The sequence below is a fragment of the Cyprinus carpio genome, chromosome A8, assembly GCF_018340385.1.
Source record: "Cyprinus carpio isolate SPL01 chromosome A8, ASM1834038v1, whole genome shotgun sequence".
Lineage (NCBI taxonomy): Eukaryota > Metazoa > Chordata > Actinopteri > Cypriniformes > Cyprinidae > Cyprinus > Cyprinus carpio.
The window spans coordinates 4,522,401-4,536,276 of NC_056579.1; the positions used below are offsets into that span (position 1 = coordinate 4,522,401).

Genomic DNA, 13,876 nt, shown 5'->3' on the forward strand with positions numbered 1-13,876 from the left:
AATGTACAATATGTGCAACCATTGTTTTGACTGCAAACTTCAGAGAAAAACTCTGATTACACTCCTTTACAGTACTTTTCCTTGTTTTGTACGTTTTTTCCCCCTCACATTATGAAATACTAGATATTAATCTTACAATAGGATGACAACACTACCATTGTTTTGTTTGTGATGCGAGTCAAATAAATGTTTTAGACAGAGAGCAGGTAAATGTTGTTTACTATTGTGTATCTGTTACATACGGCAAACAAATTATACAGTAACACAGTACTATAAAAGTAGACACAAACTATACTTTTCACTTTCAGGAAGGCAAGGACTTAGCTGGGCAGATGGTGAATAACCACTGACACCTAGTCTGTAGGATTGTTTGGTTAAAATAACATTTTTTTTTTTTTTTAAAGATACATACTACCCATCCCTTTTATTTAAAACTAAATCAAAAAATAATATGAAAACAAAACTGCTTTGGACAAAGGTAAAAAATACATAGAAAAAGTTAATGGGTGTCCTGCCGGGAAACATACTTTATAAAGTGCAGATCTTAGACTCGTTGTCCTTCCGGTCAAAGCTGAAGGGTTTTTTTGTTTTGTTTTTTGTTTTGTTTTTCCTCATAAAATGCGATGTGATTGGAAGATTATGTTTGAGGCCAAGTTTTTTTTTATGGTCGTGTCAAAATGGTGAATATTTCCCAACAAACACACAGTACTCAATAAACTGTGAGACATTCAACATAACAGGGATGAAAAGAAAAAAAAAAACACATCAAAATCCTATAGCTTTTTACATCGTCAATATTGCCCAAGTACATCTCCCTAATGTTATCCTTTTTTTTTCTTCTCAATTAAGAAAATAAAGCAAGGCAAACATATTCTTGATCTCTATAAATCCTTAATACATCCAAAGCACTGAATACCAACAAGAGGCAAACACATGACTCGGAATAAAAATACAACTACAGTAGAAAGATAAATTCTATTACTGAAACTTCAAGGCACAAGACTATGTTAAACAGACCATGAACTTTCTACCACGGTGGATCTGGAATCTGTTTCTTGTAGTTTAACTTCCGTTTCATTTGACTCTGAATTGTCCTCCTTGCACAATTCAGAGTGCTGCATTTTAGTCATAAGGGTAAATTTCTTTTACTTCAGTCCTACTGTTACACAAATCTAAAGGAGAAAACTCATTTCCGATCTGCTGGGTATACTATTGCTACGAAGATAAAACGGTCTATTTCAAATATTGGATTTATAATTGAAAAATAATAATAATAATAATTCTACTAATAAAAATAAATCTAACACAGAAATCTACAAATTACTCTAGCCACTACAAGTAGTGGCGTTAGCAGCCCAAACTCAGCTACCATCAGCTAAATCAAAAAATACTTCAATGAAATAAATCTGTTCATATCAAACAGACCGAAGTGCACAACCTTCATTAAACAGAACACATTCAGTATTTTATACCTCATGAAAGCCTTCAGATTCGGTTGGTGTGGTTGGGCTCAGCTCTTGGAGTGCTGTTCGAAAACATCTTATATATAATAGTAAAGGGCAAGCAATGTCCTATCTTCTAATGGCAATCATGCATATTGATACATGTTCACGTACATAGCATGTATTTTTGGCTACAGGGACACAAGGACATTCCTAAAGCATATTTCACTGCCAGAGGCACAAATAACCCAAATGAGGGAATAAAACAAACAAATATAAATAATAAAAGTAATCATCTTATTCTGTCTTTACCCATTTGTTAGGGCTCCATTTTTGTCAGTGGGCGTTGAGCGCTACAAAAGGCAAGAAGTTCATAAAGCAGAGGGTTTTTAACAATACATAATTTCTAGGTGGACACAGATGCCCAGCTGATGGAAAAAAAGAAAAATGATACCCTAGTTACAACACACACACACACACACACACACCAGTGCACGTTCTACTTATGAAAAATGACCAAATAAAATCCAAGCATTTGAGTAAATTCACCATCCACGTTGCTTCGTTGGGATAAAGGTGTTTCTTTAGAATCAAAGGTCACTTCTACCACCTTAGTAAGTCTCCCAAAATAAAGGCACTACCCTTTCTTTTTCCGCCAGACTGATGCAGCTTGTGAGTTGTGAGTCGTAACTTCAATTCATGTCTGGAGGTTTCGTTCCTGTAACTCAGAATGTGCTTGCCGAGTTCAAGGTAAAGGAATCCATTCGTCTACCTCCAATCTCCAGCTCGAGTTTAGTCAAACCAGGGAGACGTTCACCGCAGACAGGTCACAACGTCAGCCGCCGGTTAAGTGAGCGCTCAAACTCTGCCGAGGACAGAGGGTGAGCCCGTGGTGTTTGACTTTAACACTTAAAGTCTCTTGTTTGACGTCAAGCAATTAACTGAGTTTGTCTTTACAGCGAGGACCAGACCGTGTGCTCCTCTGACTTAAAAATCCATTTCCTTCATCTGCTTTTGACTATTTGAAATGATTACATAGCCCTTGTTCTGAGCAGAAACGCTCTTTTATTTTCTATGCCTCTTCCCGGTGAGGGTCGAGGGAGCGGGAGGCTGGAGGAAGAGAGTGGAGATGCTTTCAATCTTAATAAGACTTGAGGGGAAAAATAAATATGCAATGTTCCTTGTGATTGTCGATTGTAATTTAATCTACACAACATAAAATTATTCTTTTTTCTTTAAATGTATTTGACATAGCAGACAACAAGGCTACTCTAAAACACACTTGGAAAAACAGGACTGGTAAGTTCTCTCTCGCATGCATTTCAATCCCTAAACGACAGCAAACATCCAAAACAACACCCTACTCTAGTTGAACTACCAGATGAAAAGATTTAACAAGTGCTGAGTGTTATGACTCTAATTAAGGTTTAGTAGTACATATTTTTCAGCATTTATGTCAGTGGCAATGCACATCCATCACCCAAGCCACAATAACTATGAATGTATACACAGACAAAACTGAACACAATAGTTTGTGGAAAAAAGAGCAACCCCTCACAATCTGTGATGACATCAGATCCAGAGATCTGTGAAGATTGGTATAACAAAAAAATAATTGTATGGTTTGTCTGGCTATATATATATATATAATTTCCTTTTTTTATTTTGATTTATTAATTAGATTAGATTTGACAAGCACACTGAGTTGCATGTAGCAGTCAAACATCAGGACATTTACTAACTAACTGCGTTTGTCACCTCATTACTGGCCATAGATACGCGATCACAAATACTGTACGTTAGAGTTGGGGTTCTTGGACTCGGACTGCAATTATGAATGAACTCTGCCATTTAGGACTTTTTTTTTACTGAGTACAGTTGAATCCACATCATGTATAACATGAACGTTAAAAAGAGTAACAACATAACATTAAGATGACAATTCATTAATAATGGTTTCCCACTCAAACTTAATTGACTAAGGACTTTTAACTTGACTCAGACCTAACAAGCTGGACTCTGACCCAACACTACTGTAAGTCAAATGTAGCCTTTATGCGTGATAATTTGGTAAATATGGGGTATTTGTACAGAGAAAGCAAATCTAAACAAAAGAATGGATCTTTATAACAACACTGAACATGCATTCTATGCTGCTGACACACATCTAAAAAAAAGTTACAACCTCCGGACATGAAACTGAAGTATGTGCAAAGCAATTCAGAAAAATATATGCTATTAAATTGGTATGTTTCTCACAATTCCAATATTAAATTCTGTGAAAGTGTTTTAAAATTAAGGTGCATTTCATCTAGAAGAAGAAACAAAAATGAAATGGAAAAAGTGCTGTATATTTTCTGTAAAATCCTAATTTTACATAATCAACAAAGAAGAAAATTCAGAATTTCCTTAGGATTGTTTCATCTCAAAGGTACAATCAAATTAATTACCAAGACATCTTTAGTATGTTCAATCTCTCACAACTTTATGCACGGACCTGTGATTTGGTGTCCTTCTTTCTGATTGCAAATATTCTTTGTCATTTTGAAAAAGAAGACTTTAGAAAACTAATAGAACTATTCATGATTGCATGGTGTTGTACAATGTATGCAAGGTTTTCTTTCATTTGTTGCCAAGTAATGTTTCATAATACTCATAATTAAAAATATTTATGTATCTATAACACTTAACCCTCATCATCAGTGCTGAACCTGGCTTTATAAACCTTTATGTACAAGAAAGACAATGTCGGAGTACTGTAATAAATAGCACGCAAAGCACGCAAACATCAGCAACCCATGCATTTGACACAACTACAGCCTGACAAGACATTATATAAATATAGCCATCTATTAACTTTTCCATCAGAATCGTTTTTAGAACAGCAGCTCTATGGGATAAGTCTATAACCACACATGATAAAACCAAAAGCTACATTTGAAACGGTATGCTTTTTTTTTGGTAGGGATTTGTGTCGTAAGAACACAAGGCCACTATTTAAATTGTACTTAATGGAAAAAAAGCAGGTTAACATAACTAATTCCTTTTCTCGTATTCTTTTACTCGAGCTGACATCTACTCCAGATGCTACACTGGACTGTGCTTTCAATACTCCCTAACAAATTCATTTGTGCTTTATCTCCCCCAGCAGAGAAAATGAAAAATAGAGCTTTCCGCTCTAGTTGCATTTTCTCAGGCACCTCCGAAACTGGTGATTATTAGGTTAACCAAACTACTGATAATTAATAGACATGTGCACTAAAAATACCAACAACTCAAAAGGAAATACTGCTTCCAAATTCAATTGATCTTAACAGGTCAACAGGCTGGAAATATCAGCTTGGCACAAACCCACGACTAGGAAGTTCATTTCTGTCAGAGTTAAGCTAGCGTCTTATTTCAAAGGTGATGATGCTGCAACAGCTGCGTCCGACTCAAATGGAAAGGTGGTGATCGGAAATGTGGCCCTTTTTTCTTCAGCTTGCTGTCGGATTTGCCCCTTCGTTTTAGACACAAAAGGAAGAACACACTGATAGGACACCTTTTTTCTAGGGTTGAGATGACATGGCTACGCTGCATTTTAGTACTTTCGAGAGCATCTTTGATCGGAAAGTTTCGCTTTACGACAACTATGGCATGTGACTTGTGCATCCATTACCACTTGAGTGTGTTTCTACTTCCTACAAGCTCTGACAAAGGAATAACTGGTTTAGGTGAGTGCTAAGATATACTAATACAAAGATATAGTGGGAAATAAAAGGAAACCATAAAGAAAAAGGTTAGCAGAGAATTCATCCGGAAGCAAGAGAATTATCGCCCCGCGTCCAACCCACAGAGAGAACGAGACACAACAGCTGCCTTTTGTATAAGTACGTTTACATTTTTGTATATTTTTGTTTCCTTTTTCTCTTTTCCTCAGTAAAAAAGAACGAAAAATCACTCGTCTCGCCATGACCGCCTCCAACTCTTCCGCACCCGATCCATCACTTAAGTCAGTCAGCTCACTGGCTCGCTCACTGGTGTCCGGGACTCGACTGTTTCCTCTCGGCTCGGCCTTGGAACGGCGGAGGGAGGAACAATGTCTCTCAGCTCCTTGCCATCCCCCGTCACAGTCGTCTGCTGCCCTCTCAGGTCAGAGGAAGCCATCTTGCTTGCGTTCTGAGCGTCCCTGCTCGAGGAGCTATCAGTTCTTGCTTCCTCCCGGCAGGCCACATGTTCCGCTCTGGGCCTGGAGGTGCTCAAGTCCTGGGGTTCGTTTTCCGTTGTCGCAGGCGCCCCCCCTTGCGTGGAGTGACCCAGGGAGAGCTGGTGAGCCTGCGGAGTGTAGGTGGAGGGCGGCATGGCCTGCAGATGGTGGTGTTGGTGGTGGTGGTGATGGTGGTGGTGTTTAAAGTGCTGCCCTCGATGATCTCTCTTCTTGTGACACTTCGGTCCGCTGCCGCTGCTGCTGCCGCTGGTTGCCGTCCCGCTACTGCTGCTGCTGCCGTTTCCCGGATCCGTGGACGCCTCTTTGTGCTTCCGGCTGGGATGCTTGTGAGACTTCTGTCCTGTTTCTACCTCCTCCCCTGTAAGGGTCACAGTTGATGCAGTCAGTCGTTTTGCTATCACGGGTACAAACGTCTCCGTCATGGAGGTGGTGGAACCTTCCAACTCCTCTAAAGTCTCTCGAGTTTTGCGTTTCTTAATGGGAAGTGCCCTTTCTTGAACAGGCTTTACGGAAGACTCCTTCTGAGCTTTTTTCTTGGCCTCGGCGGTGAGAATGGCTGCGGCCGCGTATGCAGCGGCTGAACCCGTCCCCACCGCCGACTGTGAAGCAGCTGCTGGCTTGCGGCCACGTTTTTTGGGGGTGCTCGGCGGTTCCTGTTCTGATTTCCGCTTGCGCCCTCGGCGCACTTTGGCAACTGCCGCTTGCACCACTGAAGCCCCTGGTTCAGTTTTGGGTGCCACAAAGGGCATCTTTACAAGGAGTTTTCCTGGACTCTTTTCAACGACACGCTTTACAGCCACCCCTTCTGTGGCCTGCCGTACCTTCCCACTGCCTTTGGGCCGACCCCTCCCGCGACCAGAAGGTTTGACCACTTTAGGCTTCTTTGGCGGCCTCTTTTCTCTGCGAGAGGGGCTCCCGCGGCCCGTGACTGTGAAGTCAAAGTCATTGGGATCTGTGGTGGTATCGCCCACCTTTTGGAAGTATGCCATGAGCTCCACTTTGGAACGGAAGGCTTTCCCTTCTGGGCTGAAAAATAAAAACAATATATTTTGTATTAAACAAATTGATGACTGTAATTCTGAGAAAACAATTTGAGAATTTGAGAAAGTGTATCTGTGATAAATTTACATTTTAAATCATGTAAATCATAGTTAAAAAAAAAAAAGTTTCTTGGATTTCACTTTTATTCTTTAATAAAAATTATATCAAAGGGAAAAAAAAAAAAAACTGGTGCGGGAAGTAAATCATACAAACCTGTAGTCCAAATACAAATATTTTCTTTGATTTCACATTTATTTTTTATTAAGCACCTTTTAAGAGTAAAATGAAATCAAAGAAAAAAAAAAACACTTCAGTCAGTGATGAACAGCATGCACCCTTATTCATCATGTCAAATTGTTTGGCAGAACAATACACTTGACAACAATGAATTATTAAGCCATTCAACAAATCTTAGAAATCTAATCTAAACATTAATCTCTGTGACCCAGACCAGTGTAATGTACAACTCTCTCTCTTTACATGTAATTTAGATTTACTGAACAACCACTGAGTTGTTATATCATGCTTCAAATACTGCTGGGATCTGTTACACAAGCTCATGTCTTACACTGAAAGTGACCAGCGACACGCCACCTCCAACAAATCAGCTGTAAATCTGTGATTAAAAGACCGCTCGCTTTGACAACAATAACTATATTAGCGTCCACACCAGTGCATGATAACGCTGTATATTATGAGCAAATGCTGCATTTATGTCGTCTGCCACTTTAAATGCTCGAGCTCTGTAGAGCAGGATGGATTCTGATTGGCTGCCTATGTTTTTATCATTCATTAGCAGTAAAAAATCATTTGCAATTATATATTGTTCTCTGTGCTGTTATCGTTATTGTTGTAGTTGTGGTGTGGACTCTGCTATTCTTTTAAAGAACGAATTTTAAAACTTTAAATCTTCATCACTGTCATCTTTGGTATGAACAGGCCTTAGGACTTTAACAACAATAAAATGGGAAAGTTTCTCACTCAAAACATCAGTATAAAAGTATGAGCTAAAACAATTAAAGATGATTTAAATTTGTAGGCCAGAGACCAAAAACATCACAAGCTTGCTTTAACGTAATGGACAGAAGTACTTAACAAATAAGATAATTCATGATATATGTAACCATAGGGGATATAGCATATCAAATGAAGCCTTAACTGGTACCTCCAGTGTTAACAGGTTTAGCAGCATGCCGTCCCTTTTAATCAGCAGTCAAAGAATCTCCAAACACAATAACTGAACTTTAATAATGACTAATTTGTTGCATGTGTGTCATGAATACAGTATTATGAAACAAGTATCCTCACAGTTGCTCTCAAAAAAAGTACTAACTTCCTGTAACTTGTACTAACTTGATCAGGTAGACATCAAATTTTCCAGCGGATCGCCCCGACTTGCGCTGTTTCAGCTTGCGCGTCCAACCTTGAGGCAGTGAAGGGTCGTCATACAGTGGGCCTCTGTCCCGAATGATGGAACGCCGCTGCTTGGCTGATGCGGAAGATTCTGGAGCGCTGAGAGCAGCTCCAACTTCAGGGTCAACGGGTTCAGACTTCCCTGCCTCTGTCTGTTGTCCAACATCCCCCTGCGTAAGGAGGGGCGGGGGTGGAGGAACGGACACTGTGGCCTCGAGTTTTTCCACATCTTGCCGTTCCCTTTTGTTTTTCTTCTGCTTCTGCGTCTTGTCTTTTGAGCCCTCCTGGTCTTCATTCTTGTCCTCACCTCTGCTGACAACACAAGAAATAAGTGGCACACTGAGACAGGATGAGTCTTACGGGTCCATATTCAAGTCAACCGCTTGTCTAAATGAAGTATTTTTTTTTAAACTGAACAGAAGTGCTGCGTTTGCATGTTTGCCATCATAAATTCAACATTTTGGCTTCAAAGCATGCTCATTTTCAGATCACACAAGCTCTATTAAATACCACCAAAGAGCAGGCAATACGTGGCCTGAATTTAAAGTGTTAGCATAAGACTCGGTTAACCAAATAAACTGATGCAGTTTGCACCTTAACATCTTTAGACATCATGTGAAACCGGAGTCTAGGATGTGTCTATTTCGTAACTTCAGGAGAAACACGTTCAATTTGATTTCTACTCTGCTTACAGACACACGGAAATCACCCTGGAGGTGTCGAGAGGCCTTTGTCAAGCAAAACCTTGACGTGGAGGTTGAATCTTTGAGGACGGAGGGATTTCCCACTTGTCTGTGGCTCGTTGATCAAAGCGACAACAAACTCTTTGTCATTTTTACAAAAGAGGTTACTGATCAACTTAATTTGCCTTAGACCTAATTGGCAGATTACTCTAAAAACGTATGTGTTTGTCATCGTGACCACATCGCAGTTTGGTGTTTGAGTAATGAACAACAAACTAAATATTTCGCCCATAAAAACACATATACATTGTGAACTTCATTTCCATATCTACAGCAAAGAAAAAGTGAGAGATTTAAAGGCAAAAATAACTACCAAAATATGCTGCCTCCTTATTGTGAACTTTTTATACAGACGTCTTACAATGCTTCCTGCCTTGTTTCAGTTTAGAAAACTTTCACAGCACAGACACCTTTTTTAGATTTTCTTAACATTTAGAGTTACTCTATCAGGGTGGAGACTGTAACAGATCCCACATGTTCAGATGTTGTCACTTTTAAATGACAGCAGGTGAAGTAAAGCGATGAAAGCATCGACAAAATTTACCAGGCAGAAAGCTGAACGAATAGTAATTTTTTTTTTTTTATCTTACACTCACTAAAACAATGACTAACAGTCTGCAATTAGAGTTGCTGACATGTTTCAGTACATCAACGAGAGTCACCACACCTGAGAAGTTATAAACAAACATTCATTACAGAGTATTCAATTTTGATGTGCACGACTTAGCACATTGTCATACTATATTGCAAAATAAAAAACATATCTGAATTCAATTTAGCTACTTTATGAGTACACATGCTTTACTTAGCATGCATTAGTATAGCTAGAATATTTAATTTGCACTATAAACCCTGAGCTACCATTTCCCATCATGCATTTTCACCGGTTTTAAAACTTCAGTAGAGCGCAACAGTTGGGTTTCGGAAGCAGAAATCACATTTTCAAAACAGAGAACTTGAATTTTAAAAATAACATAAAAGTTTTAAGAGCTCAAAGACTGTTAAGTGATCATATCATATGCTTCTGTGGAAGTCAATGAAAATTTCATTTTTAGAAGTTGCTTAATATAAACTATTTAACTTAAAATGGTATCTTAAAAAAAAGGGGAAAAAAAGCCTAAAAGTCAAATTCCCAGTGAAAAACTATGCTATCCATAATCCTGAAATGAGATACATTTATATAGAAATGAAAAGCATGGTAAAAAATTATTCTGAAAGGACTGCTCAGTCTCAAAATGCACTGCAAATAACATAATCAAGTCTGCCTTCCAAGTCTCAGACTACTTATTTCCATATACATGAATATTCTGCAATGAACATAATTTAGAGTGTAATGCTGTTTTGCTTAAAATCCACCAGTTTTAGTTTTCACATTTTTAAAAACAATTGCATCACAATGTTTCATGGGATGAGTAGTTATGTTGAGGGTCTGGCAACTCTGAATCTGATTTAAATACTTGGTGACACATAAAAGAGGAGTGACAGCATGAGATAAAGAACCCTTCAACAAGCCAAATTGGCTTCTACTTGACTTTTAAATAAAACACTAAAATAAGTTTAAAAGAATGAACTTCTAATGTTTTTACTAATAAACCCAAACTAACTTGCACAGACTGCACTACATCCTCAGTGATATTCACCTGACTTCTTGATTTATATCTTTTGAAGAGCCAGTGTCATGAATATACATTTCTACAATTACTTTGTTAACAAACCATCCAAGGAAATCATCATCATTTTAGGCAAAATCTGCATCAATTCATCACTTGAGCTGGACAAATATGTTAATTCTGACATAAAACATTTTTGGGAAGTTCACATTCTGCAGTGTGACTTGCAAAACTCCATTTAAAATCAATTTAAATGAATTTTTTAATACATTTTGCATATATGTTATGAATGCAACTTTTATGACTTCATGTCAAATGAGAAACTACAGGGAATATTTGCATTTCATCAATATTTGTAAAATGATCCACACTGAAGGACCACCTAAAATGAGTTAAAGACAATTAAGTTATTAAAAATTTAGAAAATACGGTATATATATATTCATTTAAAATTTTGCTATGCATTCACATTTATTAATTTACAACTTCAACATCTGTTGCATGCTCCATGAAATGATTGCTAAGGCAGAAACGGTTTCATTTGGCGTAGATGAGATATTCTGTTTGTTAGCCATGGAAAAATTTATAGATGTGACCTTAAGCATGAACTACCCATTTATGAAAGGAACACAAATGAATACAGGCCACTAGTAAGTTTTCTTTAAGCCACGACTTTGTTGGGGCAAGTCAATTAAAGAACCATAATGAAAGCTAATTGGTATTGGTCATAATCAAGTTTTTAATGTGAACGTTGACTGTTCAATTTAGTACTAAGTAGGAGCTTTACAAGAGGCGGCGAAGGCCTCGAACCTCAGCTGGAAATCTATGAATATGTGCATTAGGCAGCTCCTCGTATGTAACCTTATAAAATATGAACACTTATACCATGTTGGACAATCAAGGATCATGTTTAACCATAATGAACAACCGTCTTTAAAAAGACATAGGAAAACCAGAGAGGGAAAGATTTTAACGGTGTTTATTTTAACTTTCTTTTGACTCACGATGATGAAAATTCAACTTGCCCCACACTGTAAAAACTGATTTTAAAAAAAAAGCTATAAATAAAACAATTATTGGACTGTATTTTACCAGGAAATACTTTTTTAGTTTTGCTTCTTTAAAATGTAATGTGCCATTCTCTGAACCTTTTTGTAAAATCTACTAAATTTCTGAGTGAAAATTGTTTGTTTTTTCAGTGCATTTCCGAACAACATTTTAGTGACCGATTTAAATTCATAATAAATACTCAAAACAACAATCTCCCACAGACTAAATATTTCGTCTAGCCAGTACCTGCCCTTGCAATGAATTCATGGAGTATGCAACACAGGAAGAAGTTGCACAGGATGCAAGTTCAGCCTTCGAGACATGTCACAAGTGTGTGCAGAAGACATTAAACAGTGTCTTGCATGTCACTTAGTTTGTGCAAATCCCCCTGCGGTCGACCACACACACAAACACATACACAAATGTGATGCTGCTAGATCAGTTAGCTGGCTACCGGAAGTCAGCTCAACAATATCACCATGGGAGTGCCTTGTGCATTACTAAAGCAAGCACACTATCTATTGAAGTGATGCGAGAAAAACAACAGTGTGTTTTACACCTGGATTTATACTGTTTGCATGCTGCAGGGGCGAAAAGAGCAGCAATAACAACACAAGAGACGCACGCGCGGTGACATCAGGCAGAGAAATAGCACACTGGCCAACTTGCATGCATATGCAAACTTGGTACCTGATGATGCACAGCTACCCACACAGCGCAACACCATTGTATTGAGCTAAAACGCATCTCAACCTCATTTTCTAAGCACTTAGTCAAGCCATTCCACGCCAGGACAGGCAGATCTATCTAGAGCACATCTCATTTCGGTCCCCTGCCTTGTCCTGCAGCGCCACAAGCAAGCTAACTTACTTCAGTATGCTGTTTTTGACAGCTAGCAAGCGCTTGGAATTAAACGACGTAACATTTCCGCGAATATCAGCGAAACAAAACATGTGTGCGTCCAAACCCCAGGCTGCCGTTCGCGCTAGATTTCAGAAGAGTTTTTGAAGTAACGTCAGAAAACGACACCGAGCACACAGTGGGCTAAAGCGCGCGGTTCTCGTGGCGCACAAAGTGTCCGCTGATCGTGGAAAAAGAGCGGGAGAAATGCGAGTGACGTATTCCCAACGCCTTCGCGGGCTAGCGCGGCTAACATTTCCCCCCTCAGCCTGCGCCTGCCTGACAAAATATCACAGCGACGATCAAAACCGACGCCATCGCCGCTCGCGACGCCTGACATTGGAATCCGTGACAACGGGAATGGATGCGGTTCACACTTACAGTCTCTCCTCTCCGCTCTCTGCGGCGGCCATTTTTATTTAAATAAATAAATTTCCAAAAAATCACGCAACATCTTTGTGGATACCCCTCACCCTTCTCCCCACTGCCTCTAACACAACACCATCCTTCGGACGCGAGATCTCGCGAGAGGTGGGGTGGCAGGGAAAGGGGGTATAGCGCGTACGTTCTCGCGAGAGCTAAGGAGCGGATAACCAGAGAGGGAAACAACGTCCAGGGCGAGGACAGCTGCATTGCACACCAGAATAATAGTGCATAACTGTATTATTCCATCCTGTGACAAAGTGCTGTTTCTTTCAGATAAATCCATGTCAAGTTTGTGAATGTGTTTTCAGATATTCTTGCCTTGTGACAAAAGTGTAGATTTATAAAGTGTATAAACACCCTTTTCAAACAGGTCTCTGGAAGACTAGGAGTGTCTCTTTAAATAAATGTAAAAAATACAATAATTATTTTATGTTATGATCCAAAACTGAGATATATAGATATATATATATATATATATATATATATATATATATATATATATATATATATATATATATATATATATATATATATATATGAGGAGCTTTTTTCCAGAATGCTATAAATCCATTTTAATAGTTTTCATTTTTTTTACCTAGACCCATACATTTTGTTAATATTTAATTCATCCTGTTAAAATGGTCTATTGGCTCAGTCTGAACATGTTAAAAAATAATTGAAACAACAATATTGTTGATTATAAATTCAAAGTTTTTTTTTTTTCAAAACGCTACAAATCCATATTTTTTTTCAAAATGCTACAAATCCTTTTTTTTTTTTGTTCAAAAAATGTTGGTTTTATGTCTTTTTTATTAAAAAAAAAACAACAACAAAAGAACATGCAACATATGACATCAGGTACTCATACTATAAAGTAATATAAATCAAATAAATGCAAATGCATAAATAACAGCCAAATAAAAAAATAGTAACAAACTAAATAGTAAAATAAAATAAATATTTTAAATTTCATGTTTCAGTTTTTTCCACCACATAAAACAAATAATTAAAAAAAAAACATGCATACAAATACCACTAATTAAA

The 13,876-nt window shown here is 38.2% G+C and overlaps 1 protein-coding gene across 3 annotated transcripts; it reads right to left on the reverse strand.

The window, feature by feature from the left end:
* Positions 1 to 202: 202 nt before the first annotated feature.
* LOC109102566 (methyl-CpG-binding protein 2) lies at positions 203 to 12,944 on the reverse strand. 3 transcript variants are annotated; one of them, XM_042761696.1, is made up of 3 exons: positions 12,788 to 12,944; positions 8,044 to 8,412; positions 203 to 6,675 (listed from the first exon to the last, which is right to left on the reverse strand). In XM_042761696.1, the coding sequence occupies exons 1-3, from the start codon at positions 12,817 to 12,819 to the stop codon at positions 5,439 to 5,441; spliced, it is 1,638 nt and encodes a 545-aa protein (XP_042617630.1). In that variant the 5' UTR covers positions 12,820 to 12,944; the 3' UTR covers positions 203 to 5,438. The 3 variants fall into 3 exon arrangements, with proteins under 3 accessions (XP_042617630.1, XP_042617629.1, XP_042617628.1); XM_042761695.1 differs by having other exon boundaries at positions 8,044 to 8,415; positions 12,788 to 12,928; XM_042761694.1 differs by lacking the exon at positions 12,788 to 12,944 and adding an exon at positions 12,377 to 12,774.
* Between the last annotated feature and the right edge of the window lie 932 nt (positions 12,945 to 13,876).

Coding starts and splice junctions, on each gene's coding strand:
- LOC109102566 (XM_042761694.1), bottom strand. CDS start 12,459: ATGTTTTGTTTCGCTGATATTCGCGGAAATGTTACGTCGTTTAATTCC. Junction 8,413..12,376: donor GTCAAAAACAGCATACTGAA/GTAAGTTAGCTT, acceptor TGTTGTCAGCAG/AGGTGAGGACAAGAATGAAG. Junction 6,676..8,043: donor TTTGATGTCTACCTGATCAA/GTTAGTACAAGT, acceptor TTTATTTTTCAG/CCCAGAAGGGAAAGCCTTCC.